This window comes from Peromyscus eremicus, chromosome 13 (genome assembly GCF_949786415.1).
Source record: "Peromyscus eremicus chromosome 13, PerEre_H2_v1, whole genome shotgun sequence".
In the NCBI taxonomy this organism is placed as follows: Eukaryota; Metazoa; Chordata; class Mammalia; order Rodentia; family Cricetidae; genus Peromyscus; species Peromyscus eremicus.
The window spans coordinates 11,894,962-11,918,332 of record NC_081429.1 but is presented as its reverse complement, the minus strand read 5'-3'; the positions used below and the strand labels follow the sequence as shown (position 1 = coordinate 11,918,332).

At 35.7% G+C, this 23,371-nt stretch overlaps 1 protein-coding gene across 1 annotated transcript in view; it reads left to right on the top strand.

Annotated features, from left to right (window-relative positions):
• Nucleotides 1-23,371, top strand: part of St8sia4 (ST8 alpha-N-acetyl-neuraminide alpha-2,8-sialyltransferase 4) — a 94,266-nt gene that overhangs the window by 22,080 nt on the left and 48,815 nt on the right. The window contains exon 4 of the mRNA XM_059278190.1: nucleotides 22,304-22,597. Coding sequence (XP_059134173.1) covers nucleotides 22,304-22,597 — 294 coding nt within the window. The remainder of the gene's footprint in view (nucleotides 1-22,303; nucleotides 22,598-23,371) is intronic.

Sequence of the window (23,371 nt, the reverse complement as noted above, 5' to 3'; positions counted from 1 at the left end):
TTCATACTATATATTTACATAAAAAGGAAAGAGAAAATATTTAATAAGCATTTCTAAAACCATAAATCAAACAATACAGTCAGGCAAACTATGATTAATGTTTCTTAATGCACATGCCTCATGATACTTGGCCCATGATTACTAAGTAAGCAGATCTTAAGTTTCATCAAAGAAATCTTAAGACAAAAAAAGGGAGTCTCTGCTTCAAATTGAAGGTGTCAGGACAAGCTCCAGGAGTCCAATCAATGAGAGAGAGGAGGGTTCTATGAGTAAGGGACATTGAGACCATGATGGGGAAAAGTACAGAGACAACTAGCCAAACTAGTGGGAATGCATGAACTGCAGCCAATAGCTGAGGAGCCCCCATGAAACTGGACTAGGACCTCTGGATAGGCGAGACAGTTGTTTAGCTTGAACTGTTTAGGGGATCCCCAAGCAGTGGGATCAGGACCCATCCCTAGTGCATGAGCTGGCGTTTTGGAGCCTAGTGCCTATAGTGAGACACTTTGTGGTACAGAGAAGAGGGGCTTGGACCTGCCTCAACCAGGCTCTGATGACTCCTCATGGGAACCTTGCATTGGAGGAGGTGGGAATAGGGGGTGGGTTGTGGGGGATGGCTAGGGGGGCAGGAGGAGGGAGGACAGGGGAATCTGTGGTTGATATGTAAAATGAATAGACAATCTCTTAATAATAATAACAATAAAGAAAATATCTTGGTCTGACATCTCCGGTAGAGAGATGGCTGATGAAATTGTGAGGGCCCTTTGGTATCATCTCTTCTGTCATTTTGGGCAGGATGAAAAAACTTATGATTTTAATCTGGCACTCTTATGCTAGTTATATGCTGAATCCACCTCCTACCTGCTTGATGATATGAGCAAATAAATGCATAAGATGAAATATGATTTCAGCTATACTTCTCAGATATAATTCTTGAAAAATTCATAGAGATTTTCCTTACTTCCGATGTACTGTATTAAAACTACAGTAAGCTATGATTTCTGTCTATCAGATTCTGTACTGCTGTTGTAGGCACAGACCATGATCTATACAAAAGAATTCAGCTCTAGGTATGACTTCACATCCAATATTTTCTTTTCCTCTTGAGGATAAGTACTTCCATTGTTCAAGAAGCATTTGTGTCTCTGATATTGTTAAGTATAGCAAGGTTTAATTTGAGGCCTTTTTTATTAACTAATAAAAGAAACATCACAAATATTGACTTTTCTGAGGCTACCTACAGTGTTAGATTCAACAGTAGCACTGTCTGCAAACAGAAAGAAGGAATATATAAAATTAAAATTGTACAATACTGAAATATTTCTTTCTGTTAATATTTGCCATATCAGTATATTTAACATGGCTAGAAACAACTTTTTTGGGGTTTTACAAGACAGGATTTCTCTGTGTAACAGTCCTAGCTGTACTGGAAATTGCACTGTAGGCCAGGCTAAATTTGAACTCACAAATGTTGAGTTCCTCCCAAATGTGTGTGCCACCACACCTGGCAGTTAGAAATAATTTTATAAAATTCGAGTTAAATCATTCTTCACATTACTTAAAATTATGTTGATTAGAACAAATCAATTTTATATTATTCTTGTAGCTATTCAAAATTACCTGTTAAATAGGAAAACATTAGTTTACTTTAGCAAAATAGTAATAAGTCATGTATTACATAATCACAAAGTAATACTTGATATGTGATACCAGGGCCCAGTCAAAAGCAGATCTGATTATAGAACTGAGTATCTATGAATCCTTTTTGCAGGAGACTGAGGCTGCATGGTTCAGGAATAGTCACTGAAATAAAATCTTTGAAGACACACGGCAAATTTGAAGTATTTTTCCATGTCTATCTCTATTATGTCAAAGAATGGAGAAAGGCTTATAAAATGTTCTAGGTAAATAGGTGTGGTTCTATTATTGAATAGTTATTCAACCTCAGAATTTTACCTAGTCTACTAGGTACTACAGGATAGGTTTAGAAGGCTAGATAGATTAACAGACGTTAGTTATCTTAATCATGTGCTTTTGATAATCACTGATAATGTTCAGTATTACCAGGGTGCCATGAACTGACCTAGGTCAAACTAACCAGATTACATTGAACAGAATTAGTCACACTACTAGGAAACATTCACCTTTGCAAAGTGATGTACACTATTTAACTAAATCCAAATAGCGTGGTTTCGGCTATGGTCAAAGTATAACTGTGGCGCATACTTTTATCCCCTCTCTATAAATTTTGATGTAAATTTAGTGTTTCAGAGTCAAATCTAATTCAAATGAATGTACTTTTGGCACCACATAAACAACTAATGGTAACAGAAGCCTTCATTAAGTTAAAACATAAAGCTGTTTTAATATTAGTGTTATCTAATTTTTAAGATATTATAGGTACATATAATGAATCCTAGAGTGTAATCAAAGTTTATTCTCGGTGATACTGAATAAAGTGCCTAATCATTCATTTCTGGTTTTTGTCTTTGGGAAACAAGACCTGGTGTAGCTAGGCTGGCCTCAGACATATTCTGCAGGTGAGGAAATCATTGATCTGACCCCCCCTTTCTCCAGGACCTAAGTGTTGGGGTTATAGATGGTGGTAACATATTCAGACTAGTTTTCAGCCTCCATGGACCTGAGTTTCCTACTTCAGAACCTGAGATTCTTTCTGTCTATGGAGAATGCTGCACCTCGATTAGGCATAGGAATTAGAGAATCATAGAATTGTCTCTCCCTCCCAAACCCTAACAAAAGTGCTGTTTAAGTCACTCTGAATACTTATGTATGTAAATAAATTCTATGAGATTTTTTCAATTTAATATATAGCAAAAAATTCCACTTACTTTTCACTGTTAGAAAAAACTGTTAGCTTCATGCAGAAACACACTTTCTATGGCTTCTGTGTAATTAATGTGGATTTTTGTTTAATTTTGTTAATGTATTCCATACCAATCTTCCTTTTATCCATTCTACCTTTTTTTCTTTCTTTCGTCTAAATCGTTTTCTCTGAATGTACTCATTCTCCCTTTGGTCATCCCGACCCTCACCACTTGCTTTGAATGGCATTGTAAGGAATAGTTTACTTTGAAAAAGAAGGAAGACTCAGAGATGCAACAAGATATTTGATCTTAGGTTACAGTTCAGGATTCCAGTGCCAACTTGAGGCTTCGTTACAATATGAAATCGCAGAACTTGAGCCAGGCCTGCTGAGTCAGAATGTGTATATTATTACATGTTCAGGAGGTTTAGAGATTGACTCTCAGTGTGCTGTAGGAAAGCTGGAGCTAAACATCCTATCTAACTTTTCTGGCCTGTATGTTTAGGGTCCAGTAACAAGAACGGTACATTGAATTATACATTGTTTACATGACTAAATAGATCAGTAATAAAAAATGTAATTTTGATCAAATTTAGCTTTAAAAAAAATCTGTTTATATACAATTTTTGCAATATTGAGTTTCAGAATTAGTAAGAGTTTCTTTCTATATTGTTATCTGTAATATTTAGTGAAAGAATCATGAGTTCTAAAGTCTAGTAAAAATGATGAATAGGAAGGTAACATACATATACATAATTTTTAAAATGTTATTTTTTTATGTCTATGTGTGGTTTGCCTGCATATATATCTGTACACTATTGGTACTTGGTGCAACTGAAGAACAGAACAGGGCTTCAGATAACCTAAAATGGGTTACAGTTTTCTGTGAGCTGCTATATGAGTGCTGAGGATCAAACATAGGTCCTCTAGAAGAGCAACCAGTAATGCTCTTATCCTCTGAGCTATCTCTCTAACCTGATATATACATATACATACATATATATATATATATAAATATATATATATATAGTATAAATTTATATAAAATAAAATTGCAAGTATCTTGCCCAACATGGAAGCTCAATAACTAGAAATAGACACTCTTTTTTATTGTTTAGCACTCTTATTTTTTTATTAAGAAAATTTTTTCATTCACTTTACACACCAACCAAAGATCTCCCTCTTCTCTCCTTCTGTCCCCCAATCTCTCCCTCCCAATCTACCCCCCAATCCCCCTCACAAGAAGGCAAAGGCCTCCCATGGGGAGGCAGATCCAGGAGAGGCAAATCCAAGCCCTTCCCCCTGCCTCAAGGCTGCATGAGGTGTCCCATCATAGGTAGTGGGCTCCAAAAAGCCCGCTCATGCACCAGGGATGGATTCTGATCCTACTGTCAGCCCCCCCCCCAGCAGATTGAGCTGCACAACTGTCTTGCCATGCAAAGGGCCTAGTCCAGTCCCATGCAGGCCCCACAGCCACAGCCACATTCATGAGTTCCCAACAGTTTGGTTTGGTCCTTTCTGCAGGTTTCCCCATCATAATCTTGATGTACTTGCTCTTCTCTTTCTTTGACTGGACTTCTGGAGCTCTGCCTAGTGTTTGGTTGTGGATCTCTGCATCTGCTTCCATCAGTCATTAGAGAAAAGCTCTGTGATGACAGGGTATTCACTGGTCTGATCACTGGGATAAACCAGTTCAGTTAAGCACCCTCTCCACTATTTGTAGTAGTCCAAGTTGGGGTCATTTTTGGGGATAGGAATCCCCAAACTTCCCTAGCACCGGGTTTCTCTCTATCCCCATGATATCTCCCTGTATCATGGGTATCTCTTTTATTGCTTTCCCACTCCATCCCTGTTCCAGCTCAACAATCCCATCCCCTTATGTTCTCATCCCCTATTCCCTACCCTCCATTGCCAACCACTCATACCCAATGTACTCATACTCCATGTACTCATGGAGATCTCATCTATTTCCCCTTCCCAGGGTGATCCATGCATTCCTCTTTGGGTCTTCCTTGTTAGTTAGCTTCTCTGGAGTTGTGAGTTGTTGTCTGGTTATCCTTTGCTTTACATCTAGTATCCACGTATGAGTGGGTGCATACCATGTTTGTCCTTCTGAGTCTGGACTACCTCACTCAGGATGATAATTTCTAGTTCTATCCATTTGCCTGCAAATTCCATGATGTCATTGTTTTTCTCTGATGAGTAGTACTCCATTGTGCTTATGTAATGCATTTTCTTATTCCATTCTTCAATTGAGGGGCATCTAGATTGTTTCTAGGTTGTGGATATTAGGAATAATGCTGCTACGAACATAGTTGAGCATGTGTCCTTGTGGTATGATTGAGCATTCCTTGGGTATATGCCCAAGAGTGATATAGCTGGGTCTTGAGGTAGATTGATGCTCAATTTTCTGAGAAACTGCCATACTGATTTCCAAAGTGGCTGTACCAGTTTGCACTCCCACCAACAGTGGAGGAGTGTTCCCCTTGCTCCACATCCTTTCCAGCATAAGATGTCTGCAGCGCTTTTGATCTTAGCCATTCTGACAGGTGTAAGATGGTGTCTCAGAGTCATTTTGATTTGCATTTCCCTAATGATTAAGAATGCTGAACAATTCCTTAAATGTCTTTCAGCCATTTGAAATTCTTCCTTTGAGAATTTTCTGTTTTGCTCTATAGCCCCCTTTTAATTGGATTCTTTGTTATTTTGATGTTTAGTTTCCTGAGTTCTTTATATATTTTGGAGATCAGCCCTCTGTCATATGTGAGGTTGGTGAAAATCTTTTCCCATTCTGTAGGCTCTTGTTTTGTCTTATTTACTGTGTCCTCTGCCTTACAAAAGCTTCTCAGTTTCAGGAGGTCCCATTTATTAATTGTTGCTCTCAGTGTCTATGCTACTGGTTTTATATTTAGGAAATGTTCTCCTGTGCCAATGTGTTTAAGATTATTTCCTACTTTCTCTTCTATCAGGTTCAGTGTAACTGGTTTATATTGAGGTCTTTGACCCACTTTGACTTGAGTTTTGTGAATGGTGATAGATATGAATCTATTTGCAATCTTCTACATGTTGATGTCCAGTTATGCCAGCACCATTTGTTGAAGAAGTATTCTTTTTTCTGTTGTACAGTTTTGGCTTCTTTGTCAAAAATCAGGTGTATATAGATGTGTGAATTGATGTCAGGGTCTTCAATTCGATTCCATTTGTCCACATGTCGGTTTTATGCCAGTACCAAGCTGTTTTTATTACTATTGTCCAATATAAATCACGCATACTTTACCCAAATTTATCAAGTATATATAAAGTTGACACTGGATAACAGAATCTAAGTAAGACTGAATAAGCTGTGAGAGAATCTGATCTGAGGAGCAAAGGAAAACAACTTTAGAAGACAGAAGTATCTATAGAATATGAATAGGTAAAAATAGATTTAAATGTAATGAAGGTATATATGTCCTGGGGAATATGAAGTAATGTGGCAAAGATGGCCCATCTTTCTAAGAAGAGGGATGCTTCACCAAAAGAAAGGGATGGAGGATGGAGGAATCAGAAACTTTAGAGAACAAAACCATGTAGACTCTCCAGGGGTGTATAGTTTATGACAAACTTTAAATCACATAGCTGATATTACTGCATGCTACCATTTATAAAAATAAAATTTAACTAAAAGACTATTTTTTTAGAGAAACAAAGCAACATTTGCTTATAATTGCAAAGCATACCTTTCCTTCTTTCACACATGCACACACATTTCTTATTGGCAAATAGAAAACAGAAAAGTTTGTGACAGAAAGGTGGCCCCAGAGAATGAAGAAGATGTTTAGTGTGTGAATCCAGAAACAATTTGTGTCTCAGAAAAAGGACCATGTCTTGAATAACTTTTGCCATTCTAATTTACATTTTTCCTTAATATATTTTTCATAATTTTTGCTTAATAGAATTTTACAGCTTTAAAATAATTATCTTTGCATGTTTTGTCTACTGAGTTTAATTGTAAAACCCATGCTTTAAGTACAACTCATAATTTAATTTTATTTTAATTCATCATTTTAAATTTTAACAATGCTAAGAAGAAGGTTATTGGGAATTGCTGCATGATAAGCAGTGATTAGTTTTTGTAATTATGTTAGTCCTAAGACAAAAGGACATGTTAATAAGAAATAGTAATGAAAATGGAAACAAAAATACTAAAACTAATTTAAAGCATATTTTCTAATTCCTAAAAATAAATATTATATAGATTTATTTATTTATTTATATATAAATACGGTGATGTTAAAAATTAGTATGTAGTGAAAATCTTCACTGATATTCATATCTCAGTGAAATGCATTCAGAAATGTAAATGGATAGAACTTTCCCCAAAATCAAGTTGATGATGCCCTCTAAGAGCCTTAAAAATATTTATATCCGCATACATGTCACTTTTCAGTTGTAGAAATTCTGCCAAATGGAAGCAATTGCTCAACTACAAAAGCATTGTTACAGTGCACAGAAAACAACTAAGAAATCACTGGACAGTTATATGACTGAAAATTCTCCAGGTGGAGACGAAAGTATGAGGTAGAAGGACCAAAAATAACAAAAGACAAGTGTTTCCAGGACCATAAGATAACATATGAGTTTGGAGTTGCTTTCCTTTTGGGTTCATAATGAAAATTACATGGAAAAAGAAACGCAAAATTTGGAAGTAGATGTTATGAATAATTATGTGATATTAATTATTTTCGTGACATTTTGAATATCTCAAGAAATAGCCTTGTAGTTCTTTGGAGTTTTGGTTTATTTAATTTTATTTGATTTGCGATTGCTATGAACAAAAAGGAATAGATTCAGAATTCTAGAGATATGTGTCTATAAATGGAATGAAAACACTATAAAAAGTGGTTATGGAAAAAATAGCCTCCCAATATGGATGTCTAGAGGAAGCAAGTCTGAATTTGAGATCAGAGTAGAAAAGAAGAGAAAATATTGTGCTGGAGCGGCATGATTCAACATGGTACACAGTTTCTCCTCTGACATAAAGTGCTACAAAATGCCCAGTTTATTAGTTTTTCTATAGATTTAAAATATGGTTTCAGTTTTTATTTAAAGTAAAAGATTTACTTATTAAGCCTCTGTATGTAGATGCTACATTTAAATTTTTTGATCCAAAGTCAAACACAAAATTTTCAATACATAATAGCTTTGGATTTTTTAAAAATAATTTTCCTTCCATTAGTCACTTAGATATGAAGAGTTATGCTGAAGTAGTTCAGAGCAGAAATCTCTACTTTTGAAGTTTCCAGAGTGTAGGGCAGGGTATAAGCTCATGAAGTCACAGTGTGCCGGTTGCTGTCTAAAAGGGCACTCTCAGAACACAACAGTGATGGGAAGTAGGGGAGGTGTAACTGTCCAGCTGGGAAATGTTTATCGAAGTTGAGTATGTCTGAGCTGAACTGTAGAGAGGCAGCAGGTAAATACAGAGGGGGAACAAGCAGAATGCTGTGGTCTTTTTCAATGCCCATGGAGAACAGTTTTAGTGTGTGTTAATGCAAGAATGCATTGATTAATGAGAGCAAGAAAGACTGAAAAGGGAGATGAGGCTAGTAACACAGATTGAAAGGTCCTAAGAAGATTGAAATTAATTTTGCACATGTTCTGGGAAGACATTCAACAAAAGAATTGTAGGATAAAATGTGAGGCTCATTAAGATGTTTCAGCCAATAGAGTAATGCAAATGAAATAAAATTGATTCAGGATGCGTATGAATTATTACACAATAATGATTAAGACTGAGATTGCAAAAAAATGCATTCAGTTTTTTCTCAAATATAAGGATATACAATGAGATTTTTTTTGGGTTGAATCCTTGTCTGAGATAGACACTTACGTCTCATATACACTTTTTAGGTGTTGCCTGAAGGTATTTTTAGTGAATTAGTAGAGCATTGTCATTTTGACAATGACTCATCATTTGCAACATCATGATAATGTCAAAAAGCTTCCAGATATGAGAGCACTTAGGCTTTGTATTTTCACATGAGGGATGTTCAAACTGTAATGCTGAACATACTCTGAAACTTACCAAGATGAGAGAAGAACTGAGAGACAGATGTGGGGATGAGAAATTGAGGACAAGGAAAAAAAATCAGTAATGCAGCAATACTGTGAAATTACATAATGAGAAACATACAAACGGAAAGATGCGTATACAACTCTAAGAAAAGGTTAGATGTTTTTATGATATATTAAACCCAACCTTGGAGAATTTGAATTCATTCTCTCTAAGGTGCTTCATACATACATCAATCTTGTACATTTCTTCAGAGAACGAGAAGCTTAGGGCTTCCTTGCAGGTACTCAGCCAATGGACAAAAGAACGACACAGCTTTCTTTCCAACTCAAATTCCAACAATATTCCTAACACAGAATAAAAGCACTTACAACTTTCACTGGTAAAGATTAAGACAGGGTTGTTCCAGGTTGAGAAGCATTAACTGAATGTTTACTGTGTAACTAAGGACTCTAAATTGTATTCTAACTTTCAGGGACACTGTGAAGGACAGAAGGGAGAATCCCATTTTCATGTCTGATATTTTCCAACGGCACCAGGAGTTCTCAAAGTGTAGACTAAGACTATAAACTATGTTTGTTTTTTTTTAATCAATGAAATCCAAAGTAAAAATCACCAAGCTGAAATTTGTATGATTCAATAGTTTTTTGTTATAGTCTACGGTCTATAACATAAGAACTTCTTTCCATTTAGTTCTTACTATGAACAAAAGATACGTTTGAATATCTTTAAGGCAGGTAACCAGGAAACTCATGAGCTTCTACTTAAGAGTCTTAGCATCTTAATCAAAATTATACAAAATTTTAAATCAAGTATTTGTGTACTACCTCTTTAACATGTATTCAAACCAAACCACAGACATTTTCAAATACTTTGAAGAAATAATTAGTGTCTAATAACTCTTGTCTGTATTTAGAAGCAAAACAAAGGTTTCTAGTACAAATATAGCACAAAGTGGCTATTAAGCACAGTTATACAATAGATATATAATATCCTTCCAATGATTCAGGATTGATAAGTAGTACATTTGTATTGCGACCATCCTAACTATGGCTTATGCACACAGAAAATGTCAGCATTTGTAGTTAAGTGTTCCTTTGGGCTATCTCAGATGCCCACTCTCAGGAAATAACAGTTGAAAGGATAGTCATTTGACAATAAGCAACTCTGCTGACATAGCAGTTAAATGCAGTGTAACTTTAAGCAAATGATACAATACACCTTGGGATTCATTTTCTCCAGCTGATTTGCCTAACGAAGAAATTGAACTCAATGGTCTCTTGCACTCCTTTCTGACTCTCAAACCCTGTGACTGTATTTCCTATGATTCAATGGATGTCTTTGGAACAAGGCCAGTGAGTAGGCTTACATTGTTTGAAATTTTTATCTTCTAGTTACCATAGTTTATAGATGAAATTCTGCTGTGAGATGTCTTTCTGTACACTGTGAATGTGTTGCTCTGACTGGTTGATAAATAAAGTTGCATTGGCCTGTGGCAGGAGAGGGTGGAGCCAGGCAGGAAAATCCAAGAGAGATAGTGAGAGGAGAAAGGAGAGTGGGGGGAGATGCCAGAATGCCGTCTAAGGAGCAACATGTAATGGGACACAGGTGAAACCAAAGAATGCATGGCAATACATAGATTAATAAAAAATGGGTTAATTTAAGATGAAAGAGCTAGCTAGCAAGAAGTCTTCCATAGACCAATGCAGCTTTATTTATCAACCAATCAGAGCAACACATATTCACAGCATACAGATATCCCACATCTATACCAGGAAGTAATATGTCAGGGCAAGAAAGGTATATAAAGCTTGTGTGCTTCCCAAGCAAAGGCATGAGATCTCAAGTGCTGGGATTAAAGGTGTGTGCCACCACTGTCTGGCTTTGTGTCTAATCTAGTGGCTAGCTCTGTCCTCTGATCCTCAGGCAAGTTTATTAGGGTACATAATATATCACCACAAAATTTCATCAGTGAAGTTGTGGTACTAACATATATTGCTGTGCTCTCTGGTCTGGTTTTCATTTCATTTGGTTCAGAATTGTTGCATTCCTTCTGATGAATGCCGGTCAGCTGGCTAAGATGTAAAATCAAGAGATGAGCATGTCTGTTTAGCTGAAGAAAAACAATTGTGACATTCAATGACTCATTGAGAGGACTGTAAGTGTGATGAGATCAGGGTCTTGGGATTTCATAGATTATAGGAAAGGTGTAAAGAAGAACCAAATAACTGCTAGAATTACTCAAAGAAAGAGAAGTAGTTCTACATCATCATCACTCAGGATGGCTCTAGGGAAAAGACCTTGACACATTTCTGAGGATAGAACCTAGTTCCTGTATCTGCCACTTTACTGGCAACCATCAAAATTCCTGGAATTACAGAATGAAACATTGAAATACCAATCAACTCATCTGTTACTAGAAACATAAAAGTATGAATTAATAGTCAGCGTGATGCCAAATATTATCAGTAATTATTTTTAAGAGGACTTACAAGAATTATATATTTGAAAACATTTCCTTCTGTTTGGGTAGAATGATTTCAATGTTCTCATGGCCTCATGTGTAAGTGTTTGTGTGTGTGTGTGTGTGTGTGTGTGTGTACATGTATGTAAAATTAATACACAGACCTCCATGCAATGAATATGGCTCCATTTAAAAAAATTGTAACAATACTAGTTTTAATTGAAAAGTTCAATTAAAAATACTAACTGTGCATAGGCACACTGTACATATATGAAGAGTAAGGAGAAATGAGATTATATTTGCATTTTTACACAGAGAGATTGAGGGGTTTTTTTTTTGCTAAGAGTTATTTTTCAATTTAAATGTGTCTTTATGTGAGAATGGGGGGGGGGTATGTGTGTGTGTGTGGAAGGGGATGCCAGCAGAGGTCAGAAGCATTGAGTCCTCCTGGAGTTAGAGTTATAGGTGCTTGTGAGCCACCTAGCATGGGTGCTTGGAACTGAACTTGGGACCTTGCCAATAATAGCAAAGTTCTTAATTGCTAAGCCATCTATCCAGCCCAAAGAACTTCTTTTTAATTAAATATTGAACTTTTGAGATTTCATGAACTATAGTTTTATGTATTCATCTTTGAGTTGTAGCACTTCTGTGGATACTGTATTGATTGTTTTTGTTTTGTGAAGTAGAATATATTATTAAAGTACTGAAAACCATTGAAAATTGTAGTTGTGAGATAAGTATTGGATTCAATGTTTTTGATTCTGTACATATCTTAAACCAGTTTCTAAGATTTGAAAATCGATGGGACACCTATTCTCATTAGTAACACATGACTGTGAATTCTTCATTGTATTTGTGATTTTTAAGATCTGGGCAATTCACAAATTTGCCATCTGGTATGAGGTAGTAGCTAATGCTCTTATGTTTGGTGATTTCCACAAGTATTCATAGTAAGTAATGAAGGGCTGAGTCAAAAACATTGGTATTTTATAAATGACAGAGTTAAATTTTGTACAAAGATTCACAAATGATTCAATAAAAATTCAAAACTTGAATTTCATAACTATTTTTCAGTATTGCTATCATATTAAAATACTTGAGTTTTAAATATAAGCAATTATTTTTATTAATTTGCCACATTTATTCAGCTAGTGTTTTATACAAATTCAATCAACTATTACCTAACATCCTCTAGGTATCCAGTTCTAGACCACTTTACAAGTATTACAGATACAAAGACAAAGATGTGTTGTATTTGGAGTTTAGAGTTTAAAGGAGAAATAATATATGTATAGAGGTATAACAGAAGAATACCATGACAGAAATAACTGAAATAGGAATAGAAGATTATTGGAAATGAGACAGAGGAATCCATTATAAAAATGAGAGTTCGGTATTTGATGGCGATTCTGATAGAAAAGGGAAAATAAGTGGCATTTACACAAATTTCTTATAATTCACAATCTACTTGCTTTTATTTTTTAATTAATGACATTAATTTCACAAGCTAACAGTTTCTCTTGCTTGCTGTGCTTCATACATGCCATGTTGATGAAGTAATGCACAAGTACGTACAGTTTTTAGTGTTTTCAGTCTTGATTATTAAAATCATTAACATGACAAAACTGTTGCAGTTTTAACTTTGCAAATACATGCTTTGATCTCTTTATTTTCTTAGACCCTTCAGTTACAATACTTTATGTGCAACTTAGGAAAACTGTCCCTATTTGGAGTGCTTAATTTGGTGCCCTTTATATTGAAGCTGTTTCTCACCTCCTTAATTATATGCCAAGAAGATTTCCATCTTGAGCAATTTCTATATAATAGACTTTTACAATATCTCAAGATTACCTGTGGTCTTTGACACAGCACAGGGCTTTATTGAATAAGTGAGAACTTGCACTTTCACATTTAAAAAGAACAAATTTTAACTGTTACAATTTAATTAAATGGGAATCCTGAAAATTAGACTTACTTTAAACACTACAGTTTATTTTCTACTTATCATCACACCTAGACAGTGTTTAGTAATACTGGAGGCCAACTTTTCTTAAGAATGAATTTTGATGTAGAGTTTCTGTTTTGTTTTATTTTGTTTTTGTTTTTGGCTTGTTTTGAGGGAAAGCCTTCATTAACCCTCAGTATCTGTCCAGTTTCCCCAACTTGTTTTAAATGATCTTGCACACACCTATGGAAACAACCAGTTACTTAAAATAAGCACATTGGTGTGCCAGACTGTATTTCTTGTTTTACGTTAAACATTTCCAGCTGCAAGGTTCTTTTTAAAGCATGTTGGTCTATTTTAACACTGCTTCTGAGACGGTCAAGAGCTACTCCTCAGATTAAAGTGGTCTGCTCATCACTTTGTGCTTTCCTTGCCTCCAACTGCACAACAGAAATACACACTGGAAACAAAATGAAGCCTGAAGCGCAGGCTGGAGAGACGGCTTTGTGCTGAACAGCACTTGCTTCTCTTCTGGTGGATCCGAGTTCGTATCACAGCACCCACATCAAGTGGCTCACCGCCATCTTAGCTGTAGTTCCAGGAACTCTAAGCTGCTGGATCTCTGTGGACCCCTGCACTCATCTGCCTATAACCACATGCAGAAATATACACCTACATGTAATTTAAAGTAATAAAAATCACCTTAAAAATGTGATGTGATTTTGCGTACAATGAGAAGAGTTGCTACAGGGTTTGTAAAATGAAATTCTAGGAATCCCAACAAGATGGTAGCATTCTTTTCCTTTGGTGATTCTCAACATGAGACCAGATATGGCTTTGAACATAGGTAGTGCCTCTGAAAATTCTAGAGGAGTGTTTGTGAGTTGTTCAATGAATACAACCATATACAAAATACATTGGATGATGGTCATCATTTTCTTTAATTTTCCTGAATTGAAATTCATTAAATACATATCTTATACGTAATTTACTATATTGATTTTTTGCATATAGAAATAACGGTATAAATACTTTAGTGTGGGCCAATAAGTTAATGCTATCAGGTTTCTCTAAAGCATCAAAATCAATAAGACAGATATTAACCCTTATTTTAAAAAATGCAGGACATTTTCATGTTAATGGATAACACAGGTATTGACATGCATAGAGTGATACAAACTGTATAGCACATGGATCAGGCTAATGCTATTGGAATATCAGATGTGGAAAGTGCATATACAAGGAAACTCTGGGAAATATGAGGTCTGTAATGAAAGCCACCATTAGTCTTGTCTGCAGCCACTGACAATTTTGAGTTATGAGAACAACATGATAAAAATGTGCATTTTACCAGCAGAATGTCACTGCTGAAAGCAGAATACATAAGGCAGGAAGTCCTTGAGAGAAATGACTTTGAATATTTTTTGAAAATGGTGAATAATAAATAATGTATTTTACATCGTTATCTACCCCAGCTGTCATTCCCACTACCGTGATTACTGTGTCTGGACACACATACAGTAATTAAAATGATTACACCAAATTTTCATAAAGTATGTGAAGGGAATACTGTCATTTTCTATTCTAATTGACTGTATTCTTCAATTTTCCAAACTTGCTCATTCGTGACCCCAAATTAATTCATGATCCACCAATGGATCTAGTTAATTTAACAAAATTAATTAGAAACTAATTGCAATAATAGTTCAAGGAAGTGTGGTGGTACCTCACCCAAGAAAATATCGGTAGGACTAGGGAAGACAGAATGTATTCAGGTCAATTTGTTGCAAGGAATTTCCAGAAGTTTGTAAGGAATGAGATAGGGAAAGTAAGAACAATACAGGGAGGGATAAAAGCCTTTCAGCCATGTTAGTGTGTGACTGTTTACAATGCCTATACCACCTGCTATTAGAATAAAAATGATGTAATGGATCTGAAGTTGTTGTGTCCTTCTGGTGACATTAGAAACTGAAATATCTGTGCTTACACACCAATAACCTGAGAGTGTCCTGGAAGCTTAGATAGTAAGAGAATGTCTGAATCTTCTGAGAATTATACTGTCTTTCCAGGACTCAGTGTTAAAGAAATCACATATATAGCATGTCAGAACACATTTTCCAACTTCCTATTGTACTTACAACGCGCACTCACACACACACACACACACACACACACACACACACACGTGTACACACAGAAAGACACACACTTGCGAATGCTCACACACACAGAGGGAAAAGTATGTTTTTAAAAATAACAGATCAAAAGAGTTTTCAATTTTAAAGTTTTCTTAACTAAGCAACTTAAACGTCAAAGCAGTGTGGTTGTGACCGGTTTTATTTTATATTCACTAAAAGCAGAGAACTCAGAGTTACACCTTCTAAAAGCCCTCTATTGACCTCATGGGACATAGTTTATTAACACTGAATTACAAAAGGAAAAATTATGGGTTTTCTAGCATGGGTGATTAGAGTAGCAACTGAAATATTTCATGAACACTCTTTTTCTCCGTTTAGTATAGAACATATTTTCTAATGGCATAAATTCCATGCTTAACCTGACCTCCCTTCTATGAAAGAGTAGTAACTTCCCAGCAGCCGTGATCAGTGGAGGACTTCAGTTCACAGTAATAATGGCCATAATACAAGTAACATTTCCTGAGAAATTCTAGCTAGTTCCCAACCCAAGTATGAAATATAGCAACCACAACTTCAAAAGATCCAAACTGTTATAAGTCTGTTCTTTATCAGGTAAAAAGAGTTACAGCTGTACACCACTCATGAATACCCTAGCTCTTTATTTTTAAAATAAATATATATTTTACATATGTGTAAATATCTGTGTAAAATGAATATATAGATAGGATATGATAACATGTAAGGAGAGGGCTGAATGAAATATGGAGGAGAGTCATGCATTCATGCCATTTTAAAGACATCTCAGTGTGGGGGAGTTGAGGTGACCTTTAGTTGTTTAGCTTACATACCTGCAGGGGTCCCAGAGTTTGAGAAGTCCATGTGCAATGTTCTACTCTATACTATTTATGACTTTTTAAGGCAAAGAGAGCGAACTACTAGAATTTTCTCTAACACTCCTCATGAAACAAACACAATGATCATTTTAATTAAATAGGATGAGTTTAGCAGATATATGTGGTTTCAAGAATGTATGCAATTTCAGAGAACATGATATTAACAATGATTCAAGTAAAAGCTGGCTTTAGGTATATATATATATATACATATATATATGTATATATATATCTGTGTTCACGTTTTTGAAAAACAAAAGTTAGTCATGTGATAGATTTTAGAGCTCTATGACAAATGGTAGAATATAAAGGTCATATTGAACACGTATGACAGTTAATTAGCATAAGGGTAGATTTCTACAATGATAATGAGTATAAAATTGAATATTAAAACTGAAATGTATATTTTAAATATATGTATTTAATTAATTATTTATTTCAAACCTTAAACATATTTCAGCATAGATTCTGTAGTTAGACAGCTCTGGAACTCCTTCAAGTCTGACTTACCAGTCTTGTTATCTGGAATAAATCCACTCACATAGTAAAGGGGCTGTTTTGAACTGCAAAACAAAAACTAAGCAGTTATTTTAATTGTATACTTGGCAGGAAGGGAGGGGCAATGGGACTAAAAGTGAACTAAAGAGAAGTTCCTATTCCTAGCCTTAAACAATGAGAGGAAGCCTTGAAGGCAGTGAGATTCCCAAATGTCTAGGAGTTCTTTGGCCGTAGAGAATGGATGAGGATACTACTGGACACTTAATAGATTTAAGGTGGCTATGGCAATTTTACCTTCCTTTCAAGAAAGAACTCTCCATCTAAGTTACTCAGAGTTGGTTTCTAGCAGCTTTCCACAAACAGAAGACACGAGAGTAGAAGCAGGAAGAAAAAGACAGCCCTGAATTAGAAAACACAGACATCACAGGAAGTCAACTTTATTAAAGAATATTTTCGGTGTTTCTTACTTTCTAGGAATACCATTCTAAGAGTTTGGTATTTTGCTGTTACATATTTTCATGCAGCTATACGTGCTTATATGTGATCATGGATTATAAGGTAACTTATATAGCTTTGAAAAATTGAAGCATTTTCACTTCACATGAGGTATACAGAAAAACAATCATTTATAGTATGGAATCACAGAAGAAAATTCATATACTTAGAGTGAGGTTGGAGCCATCCTTATTCCGGCAAATGCTATATCAATAATGTAGAATCAGCACCAGCAGGGAATTTTGGAGTTAAGAGTAAGCTTGCCAAGGCATCCAAGTTTGTGTATATTTTTCTTACACTTTTATTTGCCAAGAATAATTTGGAAGTACAAGAAATTGATTTGGTTAAAGACAAAGGAACTCATAGCTATTAACTGCTCATACCTGCACAGTAGTTTGGCTTAAAAAAATGTATCATTCTGAAATTGGCCACCTCTGTCTTATGATGTTAAGAATAAACTGAGTTACCACACAGCGCTTCATAAATCCTTGAGTCACACTCTAATTCTGAATGCTTCAGTTTCAAAGGAGATGTTTAGAAAGACTGAAACGTTTCATTGAGAATCAGTTATAGTCTTGCTTTAGCAGCAATATTGCTGCTTACAACACGGAGGTCAGCTGGTTGACTCAACTGCTGCAGAGCAGCACCACTGCTTTATTATGGTAACTTACTTAATAGTTTATTTGAACATGTGCAGTTCAGCCAATTCTATGACTAGATATCCGATTTATTCACATAGTAATTTGCCAGCTACATGTAGACATGGTTCTAGTCCTTATTTCCAGTGGAAAAAAAGCATGCTACTTACTCACAGAGGAGTGTCAAATTGGCCTTTTACGGCCAGCATAGTCTACATTTTATGATGTATCTTTTTGTCTTCTTATTTTCGATATATTTACTACCATACTTCTTGAAGCCTGACCGAGCTATGCTCAAGCTGTCAAAATACTACATGTGAATTTATTATTTATTCCCCCATCTCCAGTTGTTCTTTTTTATTTATTTTTGAGATTATAATCTAATTATATCATTTCTTCCTTTTCTTTCCACCATCCAAACCTTCTCATATAGCCCTCCTTATTTTTCTTTCATATCATCACCTATTTTGTTGGTTAATTTGTATATGCATCTATGAATATATATGTATATTCCTAGATACAACCTTCTCAGTCTGTATAATGCTTACTCATACATATATTTTCAGAGCTGACCATTTGGAATTGCATTACCAATTGAAGTGCTGCTTTCTGGAGAAGACTTTCTCCCACTCTGCATTTCTGTGGTTCTTTCTGTACAGATAAGACCTCTTCCCTCCATTTTAGCATGTCTATTGGTATTTTTATCCAACTGTCCTTAGGCAGTCATGCTGGTGAGAATTTACGGATGTAGCTTTTGACTTTGACATCACTAGGAAGCACAATAGTCTTTACGTCATCATCATCCTCATTTAACTTTATTTAGTTGCATTAAATATGTTGTTGTTGTTTTTCCTCTAAGATCTACCTTACTCTCAAACAAACAAGCAACCAAAAGCTTTATTAGGCTTCTTTTTGCTTCCAAAGTAGAAAATGTTCTCACTTAGTACTGAGCTCTCACTGGTGAATATTTTTTTTAACTCTTCTGATTTTTAATTTTCTGTTAAAATTTTAATTTTTATTATTTATTAATCCTTTGAGAATTTTGAACAAGAAGTTTGATCATTCAGACGCCCCTCTCCACTCCTCCCAGATCTACTCCTCCTCCTTCAGGACCTTCCAACCTTGTGTCGCTTTTTTCAACTATCAAGTCCAAGTTGTGCTGTACGTACATTCTTGGATATGTGGTCTTCCACTGGAGGGTAGTAGTAGACCTACCAAGTGCAATACTCCTTCCTAAAGCAGCTGACACCACCTCTCTAAGCAGCTCTCCATTGGCAAGAGCTCTCAGGGTAGGAATTTGTGGCCACTGTTCCTCTCCATGTGGGATTTGATCTGGCTTGAGCTTGCATGGGGCTTGTTTACGCTGTTGCAATTGCTGTGAGTTCATAGTACGTCTGCCCTACTGTGTCAGGAGGACAAAGTTTTCTTGTATTCAGCCAGCATCTCTACATTATACAGCCTTTCCTCTTCTTCACCACAGTGATCCTTGAGGTTTGGAGGGAGGGGCATGACACACATGTCCCATTTAGGACCAAGTATACCACAGCCCCTTGTTCTGTGTGTCTTGTCCAGGTGTGGGTCTCTGTGTTAATGACTGTCTACTTCAAATAAGAGTTTCTTTAATGAGGGTTGAGAGACACATTGATCTATGGGTCTAAGGGTGAGATTTTACAAGTTAGTTAAATAGTATGTCCATTTATCAGGCACATGCCCACACAGTCATGTGTCAGAATTACGCTTAGTTTGTGTTGAAATAGTGAGTGCTGAGGAATTATAGGATGGGATGAGAGCTCTTATGCTGTAAGAGAATATGAGCATAGAGTAATCATTACACTTTCTCCATAGTAGATGATTTAGCAGTATAAAACTTCACTGTTGCCAGGCAGTGGTTGTGCATGCCTTTAATCCCAGCACTCAGGAGGCAGAGGCAGGAGGATCTCTGTGAGATCAAGGGCAGCCTGGGCTACAGAGTAAGTTCTAGCAAAGGCGCAAAGCTACACAGAGAAACCCTGTCTCGAAAACCCAAAAAACTAAAACAAACAAACAAAAAAACTTCACTCTCTGCAGCAGAACTGTTTCTGATTTTTTAAAAATATTATTGATATTGTGACATATAGATGCTATTTACATTGAGAAAGCTGCTGCTGAGGTTTTGTGGGCTCTTCTTTCCTTCTTGCCTGCCTGCCTTCTTTCCTTCTCTCCTCCTTCCTTCCCTCCCTCCCTTCCTCCCTCCCTCCCTCCCTCTCTCTCTCTCTCTCTCTCTCTCTCTCTCTCTCTCTCTCTCTCTCTCTTTCTTTCTTAGTAAAATATGTATGGTGTCATCTATCCTGACAGGATCATGTCAGTTTTACAGTTAATTTGTGCTCTTAACTCTTATCTGAGGTAGTATCTATAATAATAACAACCCTTAGAATATCCTTTTCCCTACAGGATTCAAATTAATACTATGATCAGGTTGATTAAGATTTTAGATTTAAAATATTGGTGTTAGAATTTCAGATGCTTCCGTGGACACGTAATGTCTCAGTATTTCAGAGGTGGGGACGGAAGGATCTGGAGTCGAAGGCTAGTCTCTACAATGTAGACTTTAAGGCTAAAGCTATATATGAGTTTGAAGATAATTTGGGCTACATGAGACCCTATTACTCAGTAAATCCAAGCTAAATAATAATCAGCTGTCAGATCCTCAGTACCCCATAATTCTCATGACAGGTCTTTTTTAAAAATAATGGTTCACATTAAAGTGTTAGGTGAAATATACTTTCTATTCCTTTGTTCATCATCTTGGAGATTCCTGCTTTCTTGAGTGCGACAGCCTTTTAGGTTTCTCCTATTCTGATTGTCTTAATTATAAAGGAAATGATTTATACTTCATCTGAATTAGTGTGCAAAATGATATATATTAAAATATAACCGTTAATCTCTAATATGCAAATAATGTGTTGATATTTTTCCTTTTCCCTCTTAATAGCTCACTCTAGATAGTAAAGACTTTACTTAATAGTGTGAGATGGAAAAGATTTATTGTTATAGGTAAAGTTGTAAGAGATCTATGAATCTATGTCAATAATAAATATATGTTAATTAAGAGAGGTATAGAATTATATCTAAGACAATATTTTTACAATAGTAAACACAATTTCCTTTTTAATTAAAAGTTAAGTAGTTTGAGAGTTTAATTAATGTGGCAAAATGCACAAGAAAAGAAATATAAAGAATTTTGTGTAACTAATGAGCTATAAGATCTATACTCATTCTTTTGAGGGATGGACTAAAAAAGTAGGGAAAGCTGTGTTTCATGTATAGGTAGGTGTGTTTTCATGAATGCAAAGATTGAATGTATCAGAAAGCTATTTTTCTTTTACAGACCATAAAGTCTTGTTTGAAGAAAATCTAAACGTTCTTTTGCAAACTAATTGAAACATGCATTCCAACAAGCTAAAATAAGGGTATTTAAGGGTTTCTTAAGTCAAGGATCCATGATTAATATGAAATACTCAATACAGCATCACACATTAGTTGGGCATATATTCAAGGTGCTTTCCGAAGTTGTCTTTCAATACAAGGATCAGATCATGTTGCATAAATAAGATTAGGTGTAGGCTCTTTTTAAAGCATTATGATTCCATGGTACGTATCAGAAATGCATATCCTGTGCCTTTCCTCCATACGAACCCAGGGATGCAGAAGGCCCAGGAATGCAGGAGCCTACATCATAGCCTCTGAAGAAGTAGAGAGGTTATTTCTCCTATGCACTCAAATCTCAGAAAGTCAGGCCAAATAAGATAATTTTATTTTTTTACTTTATTCAATATATAGGCCCTTAGAAGGCAATTGTAAATATGTTTGTGGACAGTACTACACAAAATGGTATAGGCTCCCATATCTCAGAGCATCAAAAAGCCAAACTTATTCAGTGATATTTATAAACGTGTTGAAAAGACTCCATCCCTGATGAACAGGACAGATCTGACCAGCACGTACATTGTGTTTTCTTCACTTAACATATAGCTTAGATTTCCTGCTGTGTAACCACAAAGCCCTTGTAGATTTACCATTATAAATTCATTTATTATGAAATCTTATTATATGGATTTGTGAAGACAAAAAACGTGTTACAGATTGGCTTAACTGGACCTCTACTGAGAGTTAACATCTTTATTGAAAGTAATATTTCTAATATTTTGCCGATTTATCAAATGTGTAATTTTGCCAGGCAGACTATTTTGGGGAGTTTTTTGTTTTGTTATGCTTACTGATGAAAACATGCTGGCTCCTCATTCTTTTCATCCACACCATTTTATGAGTGAATTTTTCATATTTATTTTTCCTTTTTTTCCATTAATTTTTCCTTAGGTGTAATTTAGCTCCTGTGGTGGAGTTTGCTGCGGATGTGGGGACTAAGTCAGATTTTATTACCATGAACCCATCAGTTGTGCAAAGGGCGTTTGGAGGCTTTCGGAATGAGAGTGACAGAGAAAAATTTGTGCATAGACTTTCCATGCTGAATGACAGTGTCCTTTGGATCCCTGCTTTCATGGTCAAAGGAGGAGAGAAGCACGTGGAATGGGTTAACGCGTTAATCCTTAAGAATAAGCTGAAAGTACGGACTGCCTATCCATCACTGAGACTTATTCATGCTGTCAGAGGGTAAGTGGCTGGAAACTACCGGGCTGTCCTTGGCACAATGGAACACGTAACTAAAGATTTTCTCTAGACAGAAAGGAACATCAGTAAAACCTCCCAAAAATAAACACATATTCATTATTTTATAATGCTTTCTATATTTTCAAATATGTATTTTATTTGCATGCTTAGTCTTTTTATTCGCCCACTTTGGAAAATCAAATTGCTGAGTTTGACATTGATGCCTGCTCGTGAACAAAGTACTGCTTTTAATTTCTTCCTGTGACTGAGGGTAATAAGACTTTGCAGTAAAACTGATGACTTTTAAATGACAGGCTGCAACTGAATGCTGACTGTCTAGTAGCAGTCTGATGGACATGTAAGTGCTAGAATTGTTAAAGGGGCAATTGAGGTCTATCTACAGCTATGAGGCCAACTAATAAGACAGGAGTCTAGCTGAGATTATGTACCTTCGTGCTTCATACCAATGTCACACTTGCCATTTACAAATTAAGGTACTATTTCCCACTTAAGAAAACAAGTTCATAACTAAAATTATAGAAGGACTAATCTATTACTTAAATATAAGTAATGACAAAAGGGTCAGGGGTGATAATGTACACAGTATGTTCAATAAATAGATCAATGGTAAATACGTTCGTATGTTTATGAATGTATCTTAAGTATCAAATACTGTAAATACAAACAGGAAGAAGACCTTAACAAATGCAGAGGCTCAATGACACTCCAGTGACGTCACAAAGCATAATGGCAGGGATGCATAATTTCTTCTTCAAG